This window comes from Cydia splendana, chromosome 19 (genome assembly GCF_910591565.1).
Source record: "Cydia splendana chromosome 19, ilCydSple1.2, whole genome shotgun sequence".
Lineage (NCBI taxonomy): Eukaryota > Metazoa > Arthropoda > Insecta > Lepidoptera > Tortricidae > Cydia > Cydia splendana.
The window spans coordinates 3,725,171-3,738,629 of record NC_085978.1 but is presented as its reverse complement, the minus strand read 5'-3'; the positions used below and the strand labels follow the sequence as shown (position 1 = coordinate 3,738,629).

Here is a 13,459-nt window from a genome sequence, read left to right as displayed (position 1 = left end):
TATATAAGAAGGCACCTGTAACAATACAGGTCAAGAGTTAGCCCTGCGATGCAGTTACACATATGTACAAAACACTTTCGTAAATTACTTAGATATTACTAAAAACTTACAATTAATGTGCCTTTAAGATGTGGGTATAAATCTGGAGTTGCGCTTGGGTAATCGTGCACACTATTCACTGCACTTTTCATATTGTATTAACTATTTAGATCACGTTTACAATAACATAAAACTTAGAAAACTATATAGAAAGTACAGTCCGTTACAATAAAAATATGATGTTTATCGATCGAAGTATTGGATCGAATTGAAAATAAAAATCATGGAATGGAATTTGAAGAAGGATTTGAATTTAAAAAGGGAATTTAGAATTTGGATGTGCCACTAATAATAGGAAAGGTGGTAGTGTAACGTTTCGTTACACGCACCGTTACAATCACATGATCAAATAATGTAGGTTAAAGTCAGGTCGTTCAGCAACAGATCCAGGCGGATTTATATTACATAAGCAGTGATAGTACATTTTCCAGCATTTTTGGTGCAGCAGAGTGGTGTTAACGGAATTGGTATAGATAATTTCAACTGAAATGGTAAATTAAGGTTAATATTAACGTAATTAACGCTAATTAATCATTAGGGTTGAAATTATTTATACCAATTCCGTTAACACCACTCCGCTGCACCAAATCGATTCGCGTGGTGTTAACGGAATTGGTATAGATAATTTCAACTGAAATGGTAAATTAAGGTTAATATCAACGTAATAAACGCTAATTAATCATCAGGATTGAAATTATTTATACCAATTCCGTTAACAACACTTCGTGCACCAAAAACGCTGGAAAATGTACGATCCTTGTATATAAGATACAGACTATATTTAGGTTGGTAGGTATTCCACCTGCCTAATTTCTTGGTCATGGTACATTGCGTCTCACTCTCTCACTAAGCACAATGTGAGACGCGAATACACATTGGACAAAGAAATTGGACAGATGGAATACCACCCTAAGACCCCAATCTGTGAAACAGAGGCATTGATTTTTAAAACTGTGCTACCGAAAAGACGCTTTTCGGTCCGAGTAATTTTTTTAAAACTATTTTACCGTTGTCATATGAAACCCGCTCTTGTCGCATTGAATTTCATGTATTTCCGAGATATATTAAAAATATATTTACGCCATCATGCCATCAATAAATGAATACAAAACATAATTTAACAGAAATCCGTGGTTTTATTTAACCTCTTGGACGCCAATGACCGATATATCCGCACCGCAGGTTCAACGTCTAATACCGATTAATCGGTCACGGACCTCAGAGCAACATAGATCTACGTGCATATGCATAAAGTTCAATTTCAGTTTTGACACTTCGGTGACGTGGCGTCTGAGTGACAGCTTTTGTGTTTGACGCGGCGTCGATAAAGTTAACATATAGGGTAAAGTTTAAAATTTACAACCCCCTCACGGTTTAACGTAATCAAAAAATCTGTAACTGATTTCCAAAATCACCGATTCATCACTATTTTATACGGGCTATTGTTTTAAAATATTTTAACATCCACAAAACATAGGTCGTTCTGGGTGTCCGGCGCAGAATAATCAAAGTACAGGAACGGGAATGAATTATATATTATTAACAACCAAAGCTAACATTGTAACTCAGTACGTGTCCGACGCAAAATTAGATTTTGGCTAGGGCTGGCACTTTTATAAACAACCTTGTTCTTTTATGTAGGCAACATATAGTTGTTTAAGTCAAAGTGGGCAAAATTGTGATTTTGTAAGGAGATCTGCAGCGGTATCATGGTCGCGTTTTTATCACCTGTCATGTCATGCGTCACTATCGCTTTTACATACTTGTTTGAACGTGACAGACATGATGACAGATGATAAAGAGCCTGCCATCTTAGGCCTTCTGGGTACCTTATGGGTATAAACCGATTCTGATTTCATATTCAAATATTGTTCCATTTTGTACAGATGTAACTAGTGCATAATAATTATTTTCGGTCGTATTTTCTAGGAAACGTTCGTATTTGTCGTGCTATTTCAGTCAACCTCAATACCGAGACAGACTGAAATAGCAAGACACGTTCGTACGTTTCCGTGAAAATACGAAGGAATTTAATTATGCACTACATCTGTACAATAAGTTATTAGGTACTGTCAGTTTAGAATATTTACAAATTTGAGATGTAAGAAGTATATCTGCTATATGGCGATTTAGTTCAGTGGTGTAACAACTATCATACTTAACTGTGATAAACTCTATATTAAGCCGTCAGAGCTATTTTTCAAGTCGATATATGCTCTATTAAGCCCCGTCTGTATTTAATAATAATAGATAAAAAATTAAAAGCTCAACTATATTTGACCGAGCGCAAGCGAAGGTATCCTTCTCAGCTAGGACAAAAATGCTTTCGTATGTCTGTCAGATAGTTCTTCAGCTTTTGGACTTTTTAAAATACCTGCAACTCAAAAGTTTTGTGTAGGTACTTCCTAAGTATACCTAGTCACAGAATAAATAATAGTACTAGGTACAGAAGATTCACTCTCTAAAGTCTCTAACAAAACGCGTCTGTTACGATTGGGACAGATATGACCGCTAGGTGGCGCAAGCGCCACGCGCGGACTATGGCTAGCCACCAAAATTGGTGTGGGACGGATGTACTTGTAGCTACTTGTTGCGACGCGACGAAATCGCGGAGTAAGCCGCGCCTGACTAGTCTACAAAAATGTAATTTTTGTGGCAACCCTAATTTCGGGTGAAAATCCGGTATAATCAAACTAGGCTCCATTTTGTATGCTTAATTAGTACGTAACCAGCGGACACTGCCTGACACAGACAATATACATACTTAACAAGGATACCTAATGAACGGCCTATAAACCTAGGCCGCATGCACCTAGAATACCTAAATAGATATTTCAGTTTATCGAAATCTGTGTTGTTACTAGCTTATAACAATGATGTTGGCATGTGCGTTAGATTACAGAGCTATATTGTCGAGAATAGAGTTTCTTCTTCCTCGCGTTATCCCGGCATTTTGCCCGGCTCATGGGAGCCTGGGGTCCGCTTGATAACTAATCCCATGATTTGACGTAGGCACTAGTAGTTCGCCCCGAACTGAGAACTCGCAGTTAACCAAAAATTATTATAGAGCGTTTGACTTTGTTGCACCTACTTAGGTATCGTATAGTGCGTCATGAAATAGTAGAAAATAAATGAGAGCACCACTTTCTACGTAACTGTCACATTTGTGACGCAAAATGCTTACACATGGCAACAATTTAGTATGGACATTTTTGAGTTCCATTTTATTCAATTACTATTTCATGTCGCCAAAATCGCCTGGATTTATTGCAAGGTCTGTGGAGCCCTTGAGTGATAGATTTAAGCAAAGAGTAGTATGTTTAATATATAGGACAAAGAGAGCCCTCTCGTGGAATTTTGCATCCATTTTGAAGTGCCATCTGTAATTCTTAACCAGAAATATCAACGTCAATATAGGGCGGGGGGGGGTGGGGGGTAGCCATAAATCGTGTCTGAGTATGTTGCGAACGTAAAAAACTTATTTGACTTTGAAGAAAGGCTTCAGGATATTTATTAATACACGAAAACAGATTAGATACTTTTAACTTGACTGTTGATGTTAATAACAAAACTTCCGTGAGTGACCTGTATTAATATATTTAATAAATGGGGTGTTATAATATTTTGAGTTTTATTTGACAAAGTTGTTTTTTGTGACAATCGCCTCCATGGCAACGATGTCCATAAATAATCTGTTTTAACAGATGTTTTTTTGTTTGATCCATGCCTTAGATACAAGACTTTTAAGACGTTCTGAAGAATTAAGTGAAGCCATATTAAAAAAAAGTTTAGCGTTAAGTAATATAGATGTCGCTATTTATTCGAATAAAGCGCTTTATGTACGACTGTCCCTCCCCTGGATTTAAGTCGTCAACTCATCATAGAAATCATAGAGATTAAAATAAACTGTATCTGTGCTAAGCCGAAATATTTCCTGTCAAATGTTATGTTTATATTATTTGATTTTTATCTTGCTAATTATTTCAAAAAGGTAAATTTAAAAACGATATTATGAAAGTGCAAACCGAGCACTTTCATTTGATACTAAATTCGACCATGTTTTTGCAAATAAAATGACCAGAATAGCTAGGCCTCTCACAAACAGCTTTTTGGTCTTCTGAGCTCTTCTACCTCAATAATCCTACACTAAAATATAATGCCCTCAACTACACGTTTACCCAATTTCATTTGAATTAGAACAAATTTACTTAAGTTCTTGAGTATCAAACTATCTTATATATATATGACAGTTCAGCTTAAAAACATCGAAATGCCGGGACGTGCCGCTAGCCAGCCGCGTGATCCAAGTCGAATGTAAGAACTTCGCTTCGCTTCGCTCGCTCGTTCGACTAGTTTTTACGAAAGTGACTGCCATCTGACCTTCCAATCCAGAGCCTACTACATATTAACTACCTTACTAAAACTAGAAACTAACCCTTAACTACTAAACTAGGCCTTATTGGGATTAGTCCGGTTTCCTCACGATGTTTTCCTGCACCGAAAAGCAACTGGTAAATATCAAATGGCATTTCGTACATATTAAATTCCAAAAAAATCTAGAATAAAGAATAATCGAGAAATATGTCGAGAATAGAGTTTATTGAGTTTAAAGTTAATAGGGTTTAGAATACACACATGTTGAAATTTAAAAAGATTAATTTAAGCATTACAAAAATGCTCGTAAATATTCGCTGTCAAAGGGTAAATCTCGGTAGCTCAGTGGGTAGAGTAGGCTTTTTCGCGATTTCTGCGTCGGTGGTAGTAAAAATTGCGAAAGGCCATATTTAGGGTGAAATTCTCCTACTAGTGAAATCAGTTTCTTTTTTTATATGGAATTTATATGAAAATTACACAATGACGTCACGGTCAACTCACTAACTGCTATCTACGTTTTTCTAATAATTATCTGGTGCTTTATTTCATGCATGGTGTGAAATAATTTATTTTAAATACAGTCTAATACCCTATTATAACATTATCCCTACAAAATTTGGCTTTAGAGTTGATAAAACTGTGTATACCGTGAAATTTCTCGCAACAGAAACTCTATTTATGCAATCAAAATGGCTCCTTAGACAAATATTTGTGCTGTTTCACGCTTTTACCTCATAATATCATATTGTTCTCGTGGCCTAGGAGCAAATACAATTCAATTTTGCGCCTTGCTGTATAATGTATAAGGTATAGAATTGGATGAGTTTGTGTATTTTCTGCATGCTTATGGTTGTTTGTATGGTACAGGTTTGTTTGTGCTAATGTTTTGGTTAGAAAGAGCCATTAATATTGTAGGGTAATTTAGTTGGCGCTTGGCTTACGTATACACCGTGTTTTTTTTTCTCCTTTCATTTTATGGCTCCTCTATATTGGAGGTTGCATATGTACCAGACTGGCACAATATAGTGTAAACCTATTACTGTCTAATGTACTGTCAATGTTTGAATAGAAAATATATTGATTCTACCCAAAACTAGCGTTTACTATCAGCTCCACTTATTCTGCTGGAGACCAGGACCCTGGTTCTTCTACACTGAGAAAAAAAACTAACAAAAACACACTTAGAATTACAAAAATAAAACTTAATCCGGGGACAAGGAGAGTCAACTAATAGGAACAAATTGACTTTTGCAATTTCCATTTAGTAGGAAATACAACTTCTATATTTGTAATTTGAAGTATGCTAGAGTAATTTCAGAAATTTGGTTTTGTTATTCCGAGAGGTGCTTTAGCAATATCGGAGGTGATGACGTCATGGGTGAAAACTAACCGTTTTGTAATTCTAAGCGTGCTTTAGCAATATCGGAGACGATGACGTCATAGGTTTTACTAAACTGTACTGCGATTCCAAGCTAGCTGTTGTTATTCTAGAGATAATGACGTCACAGGCAAAAACTAAACTGTTTGCAATTCCTCCGCCCCTAGCAAACGGGCGCCGCGAGAGCATGTCGCGCGCGTGGTAGCTACCCGTCTCTATTTCTGTCTGTATGAATAAAAAAGCGTTTGGTAGTATATCTCTGTACTAAAGAGGCACTATAAAAGCCTGTCGAGATATTCTACCCATTCCTTTCTTATTCATACAGTCAGAAAGAGACTAGTATTTATTACGCGCGCAACATGCTCTCGCGGCGCACCTGTGCTAGGGAGATTGGAATTGCAAACAGTTTAGATTTACCTATGATGTCATTATCACTAGAATAACAACAGCTAGCTCGAAGTTGCAGAACAATATATTCCTGTAGACACCAACTACACAGTAGGTCGCGGGTTAATATGTCCATGGCCCACAATATATCCTAAATTTATTATTTAACTTAAGTATGTTTTAAACAAAGAAGACACGAGACACGCCCGCCCGACATCCGACACAATACTAACTCTAACCAAATGAACGTAGCAAGTAGTAAATTTTACTAAAATCACTAACATTCGTTTCGCTGTGTTGGTATTACAAAACTCGTTTAGTGATTGGTACAACAATGAACATAAACACAACAAGTCTATCTACTAAATACCAGTAAACTTTGTAATGTCGCTATAGTAACAACTGAATTGTTATTTTAAATGGGGTAATGTTATTCCCGCGAACTCGTTTTTTAGATATTACAAAACTATGTAAGTGAGACATTTACTAAAATCATAACTTGAAATCACAGATGCTTTTTTCCAAAAATCACAAACTTTACTAGTAAAAATCGGAGAATTTTAGTAGTAATAAAAATGGATTGTAACAAATACTGAACTTTGTTTAATGCTCCATTTACTAAAGTCTGTTTGCTGAAATTAGATTTAGTATTACTGAGCTGTTTGTAGAAATAAATAAATTTTACAGAAATAGTGAAACTTCCATGATTACTACTAAAACTTCATTTTTTCCCCCAGTACAGAACTGTTTATTAATTCCTGGTGATGATTTTTCTCTCAGTGTAATACTCTACACGATGGGCCAACGCCGGTCACTCTAAGGGACGCAGCCATGCGGTAGAATGAGATAGCAATATCACTTGCTCCCTCTAACGTATAAATGCGTCCCTTGCACTGGCCGGCGTTGCCCCATCGTGTAGAGGAGCCATTAAGGGTGCATTTCTGAGCTTAAATTAAGTTACTTTCTCGAAGACACCGCGGTATTCTAATTCACTCCAATTCGAAGATAATCAATAATTTATTTTTATAAAAAAGTACTGAGGTTGACTGAAGTAGCATGACAAATACGAACGTTTCCGAGAAAATACGATGGAAAATAATTATGCACTACATCCGTAACATCCTTAGACAAATATCGGAGCCATACTGCCACATTCGAACTTTAAGATACGTCAATTAAAAGATCTAGAAACGATATGGATTAGATGTGTCAGTGTCAACAGTGACGTTTTTAAACTGAAATAAATGTCATATACTAAGAAAAAGTGACCAAGGCCTCCAGTGCCCCAGGCTGGCAGTGGCTCACTTTTTCTTAGTATATGACATTTATTTCAGTTTATAATTTATGTAGTAGTGTTTCTACTTGATAAAAACAAATTAAAATATTTTTATGAAAAATAATTTAATTTGTTCAAATACTTCTAATAGTAGTGACGCTTTTGTTTGAAGAAAAGACACATTTGACACTGACATAATTATCCCATATCGTTTCTAGATCTATTAACTGACGTATCTTAAAGTTCGAATCGGGCCGTAGTTATGTAACTTATGTATTACGATTTCGTTTTATTTCGTGTTAGTTTAGATACGCACCCCGCAGCGATCGTAAACCTTGATGTGTCGTAACACACGGTTTGGGAGGTCTCTTGTTTGTCGTCAGGGATCGTCAACCTATTTTCGCGATGTGCCGATAGTGTCAAGTTTTTCGGATATCGTAAATATTGGTTAGAGTGCTCGTAAAGTGTGGGTTTATTTTGATTTATGGGTAAGAAGGTTTTGTTTTGCTGGGCTGGCGTAGGCGCTAATATTTTATTGTAATATGGATCAGTACCTACACAATACATACCTACAAGTATTTGCAAATCCGTTTTAGGCAACGGGTCAAATTTTAATAGGTAGAAGGAAAAAAATTGACGCAAAAAAAAAAAATCTATGAGGCAGGTCGTCAAAGTCAGTCAACCAAAAGAGGCCTAATATTCTCGAGTCAAAAAAAAATCTTTAATTTTTTCCTAATCAAAACAAGATACCGAATATGGCCTTAAACGGATCCCCACTACATTTGTTTTTTGTTACACCTTGTAAGGTTGACGAAATATAAAGTGAGCCGGTCTCTCTAACAAGTTTGAACAAATCGGCTCACTTTATAAATTTCGTCAACTTTACTCGTATCTTATCTAATACCTTTAAACGAGCAATTCTTGTTTATATATATATATATATAGTATTTCACTGATCTCGGAAACGGCTCTAACGATTTCGATGAAATTTGCCATATGGGGGTTTTCGGGGGCGAAAAATCGATCAAACTAGGTCTTATATCTGGGAAAACGAGTATTTTTGAGTTTTTATATGTTTTCCGAGCAAAGCTCGGTCGCCCAGATATTTATATATTAACACATTCATTGCCACTAAGTGCTACGGGTTACGCTCGTAGCGCGTAGCCACGTCTTTGCCGTATGGAGCGCGTAGTCGCTACGAACACTGTACGCGACAGTCGGGTTCTTGGCCCTGAATGTGTTATGTGCACGCGGCGCGATTCGGGAAATGAATTAGAGATTCACTTGATATGAAATAGTAAAGATATGTGACGTTCCACGGCAAAAGGTACCTTATGGCGGCTGGCGCTTACGCTATTATTAACGCCGCTCCAATATTGAGCCGGGGCAATGGTACCTTTTACCGTGGAACGTCACATATCTTTACTATTTCATATCTAGTGAATCTCTAATTCATTTCCCGAATCGCGCCGACAAAGAACACAAACGTACAGTCTACACACGTACGTACTGACTAAACACGTATCTTTTAATGTCATTCCTATGTTGACAGCCGGAAATTGTTTATGTTGGCCTCAATAAACCGTATCGATGTAGGTTCGAGTCCAGGGGGGGGAGGGTTGCCAACTTTTTTTTGGTGGAATATAGTATTTTCCAGAATAAGGCATCAAAAATATAGTACATTTCAAAAAAATATAGTACTTTTAGATAAAATACTAAATATGAGTGTAATATACGTTTAATCGGAGATATAGTATTTTAGCGTACTATATATTTTTCCAAAAGTATATAGTACAGAGAGCCAAAATATAGTACAATACTATACTGTGTGTTAGAGTCACACCAAGAACAGTCGATTTTGATAGCCCACGCAGTGCAAGTTTAAACGTCAAACTTCTATGAAATTATGACGTACAAATAACACTTGCACTGCGTGGGCTATCAAAATCGCTGAAAACTTTTCTTGGTCTAACTCTAACTTGTTAAATATTAATATTAACGTCATCTATTCGAGAGTAGGCTGAAGATTATGGCGCCATCGCTCGAAAAGATTGCACCATACCTTTGGCCTAGTGTCAAGTAAATGGCGTTAATATTAACATTTAACAAGTTAACACATATCAGTGCAAGAATAATGATCAAAGTCAAATGGCGATCTAACAGTTTAATCTTCTGTCAAAAGATGGCAGTAAATTTACAGTGGCTACATAATTTACTTTGACAATCCGCCTCTATACACTCTATTCTCTCTGATCATATCAAAACCAGTTCAAAACCATAACGACTTTGTAAATTTATTTATTGACATTGAATTAGACCTATAAACAAATTAAAACTAACAAAAACAAATTAAACTAAAAACTAAACAAACAAACTAAACTAAAACTACCTAAAAAGTAAAAACCTACAAATAGAAGATTGGTCCCGGGTCTGTGCCGTCCGTTGTGGGTGCCCAGAATTGACCTCCTGTATGTATATTTATTTTATGATCGAAGCCTATCTTTTCTTGTGCATTTGCAATAGAGATGAGAGACTTGCAATAAATACTACCATAAACGTAAAATTCCTATAAAAATATGACTTGTCTAGTGGTACATGAGTTATATCAAGAAAAATCTGCAGCGATTTTGATAGCCCACGCAGTGCAAGTGTTATTTATCTGTCATAATTTCATAGAAGTTTTACTTAGAACACTTGCACTGCGTGGGCTATCAAAATCTCTGCAGACTTTTTTTGGTCTAACTCTAACACACTTTGTTAAATAGTTTAAATACTGCAAAGTATGTGCAGTTAAATACATAGTACAGTCGCCATCAGATATATCGGAGCGGCCAAGGTGTTCATAATATCTGAACACGCGCCCTAACGCCTTGACAATAGAGGCGTGTTCAGATATTTGTGAGCGCCTTGGCCGTTCTGATATATCTGATGGCGACTGTACCTAGTTGAAATATGTTGAGTCCGTCTAATCTCAAAATTTGTCACGTTTTTGTGTAAGTATGTTTCTTTCGTAGATAAAAATGCCATTCCCATTTTGACAGTTGGATATCGTTACAGATACTGCGTGGAGTTTCAAGTGACCAAGGTATCGAAAGCCTGCCACCTGGACTCGGACTACAAGGCGCTGAGAGAAGGTATGTTTTTTTGAGATGGAGAAATTCATAAATAGCTTGACAAGTTGACAACTTCAAAAGCACAACGTCTTCGCCATACAGCGGGGTAACGCTGCTATAGTTCGTTTTTTTAGCATTAGAAAGAAGGTAAGTGATCTTGACATGTCTTTTAATTGATAAACGCTTTTTAAAAATCAGTAACTATTACTTATGAAAGCAGAAGGCGTTATTCAATAAAAAGACACTTCAAGATTGTTTACCTTATTTCTAATGCTAAAAAAACCGAACTATAGTGTGACGGGGACCTTTGGATCCGGCATGGCTTAGAACGGGTTTTAGTTTTTTAAGTTTTGTATAGGTAGTTAGTAGTATAAGCATAAATACTTTTACTGTCGAAACTTTAATATACAAACTAAATTATGTAAGAAATAACTACCCACTAAGATCCGTCTCGGGCTGCCCCCGACACAACGGTGCCCATCACGCTCGCTGCGTTGCCGCGTTGGATTGCGAATATATTGTAATGGATTTATGAAATAAAAAGATCATAGGAACGTAACAAATATTTTTGGGATATGTTTCACCCAACCGCGGACTCGCACCTCGCGTCGAGTGATGGTCCCTAATTCCCTACAATTTATTAAATTGTTGACTTTTGTCAGTTGTGTCTATTTTCATATACAGTATTTACAATCCTGCACCAAACGAACTGTCTCTGTTTAGTCAAATAGTTGACTGGTAGAGAATGCCCCAAGGCGTTAAGTCCGCCATTTGTAGGTACTATTTTTGTGTAAATTTGTGCAATAAACTTTAAATAATGAAATATAAATTGTGTCAAAAAATAACTGCTCTCTACGTTTTTCTTATAATCTGGTGCTTTATATCGTCCATTTGTGGGAGTTTTTTTTTAATACAGAAACATCCCTATTGCCATACACCTTATGACAGTGACATTCTGAATGCCTCGTTGATCGGATTATTCTATGCTAACGTCCATTTTGACCGGAAATTTGACCGGCACCGGATATCGATTCCATTTCGATAGTGTTGTTATATTTTAGCTGGACAAAAAACCGCAACTCAAAATATATATCGCGGATTTCATACAAATAACATAAATCAATCTGTTCGTTGATAAAAAATATATTAACTAGCTACGAAATTAAAATAAACTTTATTAAATATTTTCATCATTCAATAAAGTTTTCAGAATTCATTAAGCGTCAACTATTGAATTAATTCTTCGCGAAACTGGGCCCGAATTTTCATTTTAAATTGCAAATTGTTTGCGCTATTTTATTTTCCTGAAATTACTCTCGGCTCTCAGTTAATGCCGTTGACCACAATTTGGCTGCTTGTATTTACAAATACACCAATTTCCAATAAGTTTATTCGTAGCCAGTTGGCTACTGCTCATTTACTACGCCTGTGTAGATGATGATGATGATGATGATTGTTAAAAATCAACCCTATACACGGTGGCCAAAAAATAAGTGCATGTCCGTTGCCAGGGAGGTTTTGGGATTATATTGAGCAATTTTTACTATGGGACCAACCCCGAAATCGCGAACAAAAAATTTGGCTAGTCCATTTTCTATGGGAGGGTAAATTATTATTCGTGATTTCGGAGTTGGTGTCACTCTTCTATAAGAGATAAATTAGAGATTATTTATGGAAGAGTGATACTTAGTGCGAAAGTGTCATTAGCGTTTCGTTGGCTACGGGACGTAAACGATTGTATCTTGACTCATCATTGGTCACATCATGTGTTGTAGATGTTTGTTGCGGCGCTTGTGTGTTTAAGGGGTCCCGCATCGCCGTTGATGGCTATAAAGTCCTATAGCAGCGCGGCATTTCTTGCCACATCGATCGCACACAAAACGCGAGTCCGCAGGAGGTGGTAGAGTAAAACAAGTCTAACTAATTCCATTTGTTCCAGGCGAGAAAGTGTGCGTACTCTGCGAGGCCGCAGCCCTGCGTCGCGACCTAAAATGGCGGTGCGGCGGGCACGGCGTCACCGGCCACTCCACCCGTTTCTACGCGCTGGTGGCGCCCCACTGCCGCGGGAAGTGGCAGCGCGCCGGCAGCCCGGACAAGCGCGACCACTGCTGCGCCAACCCTAACTTCATATTCGTGTAAATGCTTAGCTAGATTAACTTGTAATGTATGAGTTATTTGACATTCAATGAAATCAGGTTCTTAGATTGGCTTGTCTTAGTTGACTTGATGGTAATCACATTTTTGTAAAAAAAAATCATTTAAACATGACCGCTTAGTGCTTTTTAAGAGTTACTTTTTTTGTAAAATCCACAGCAATGTAAAAAACTCGTGGGTATAAGTGACAGTCATCACTACTGCGCTTCGCTCTAATATGTCTATTAAAAAACCGGACAAGTGCGAGTCGGACTCGCCCACCGAGGGTTCCGTACTTTTTAGTTTTTTGTTGTTATAGCGGCAACAGAAATACATCATCTGTGAAAATTTCAACTGTCTAGCTATCACGGTTCGTGAGATACAGCCTGGTGACAGACGGACGGCCGGACGGACGGACAGCGGAGTCTTAGTAATAGGGTCCCATTTTACCCTTTGGGTACGGAACCCTAAAAATGTTAAAATAACGGTTATACTTTCCTTATAAGTACCTATAGAAAACCATAAGAGTTAGCACAGGTATGCTAATTAACTAAATTATACGCACTAATATTTTGTATGCAAAATTTCCGTTAAAATTTCGGTTACACATTTCTAACTGTAACTAACCCTTTAACATTAAGGCAACATTGTGTAAATTTCACTCCTAATATAAAATAAATTACACCTTTCACAAAAAAG

General features: G+C 37.0%; 1 protein-coding gene across 1 annotated transcript in view; it reads left to right on the top strand.

Moving 5' to 3' along the window:
* The window catches only part of LOC134799918 (somatomedin-B and thrombospondin type-1 domain-containing protein-like), a 70,547-nt gene extending 57,307 nt beyond the window's left edge, over positions 1 to 13,240 (top strand). The window contains exons 4-5 of the mRNA XM_063772357.1: positions 10,572 to 10,648; positions 12,567 to 13,240. Coding sequence (XP_063628427.1) covers positions 10,572 to 10,648; positions 12,567 to 12,766 — 277 coding nt within the window. The 3' untranslated portion in view covers positions 12,767 to 13,240. The remainder of the gene's footprint in view (positions 1 to 10,571; positions 10,649 to 12,566) is intronic.
* Positions 13,241 to 13,459: the final 219 nt, after the last annotated feature.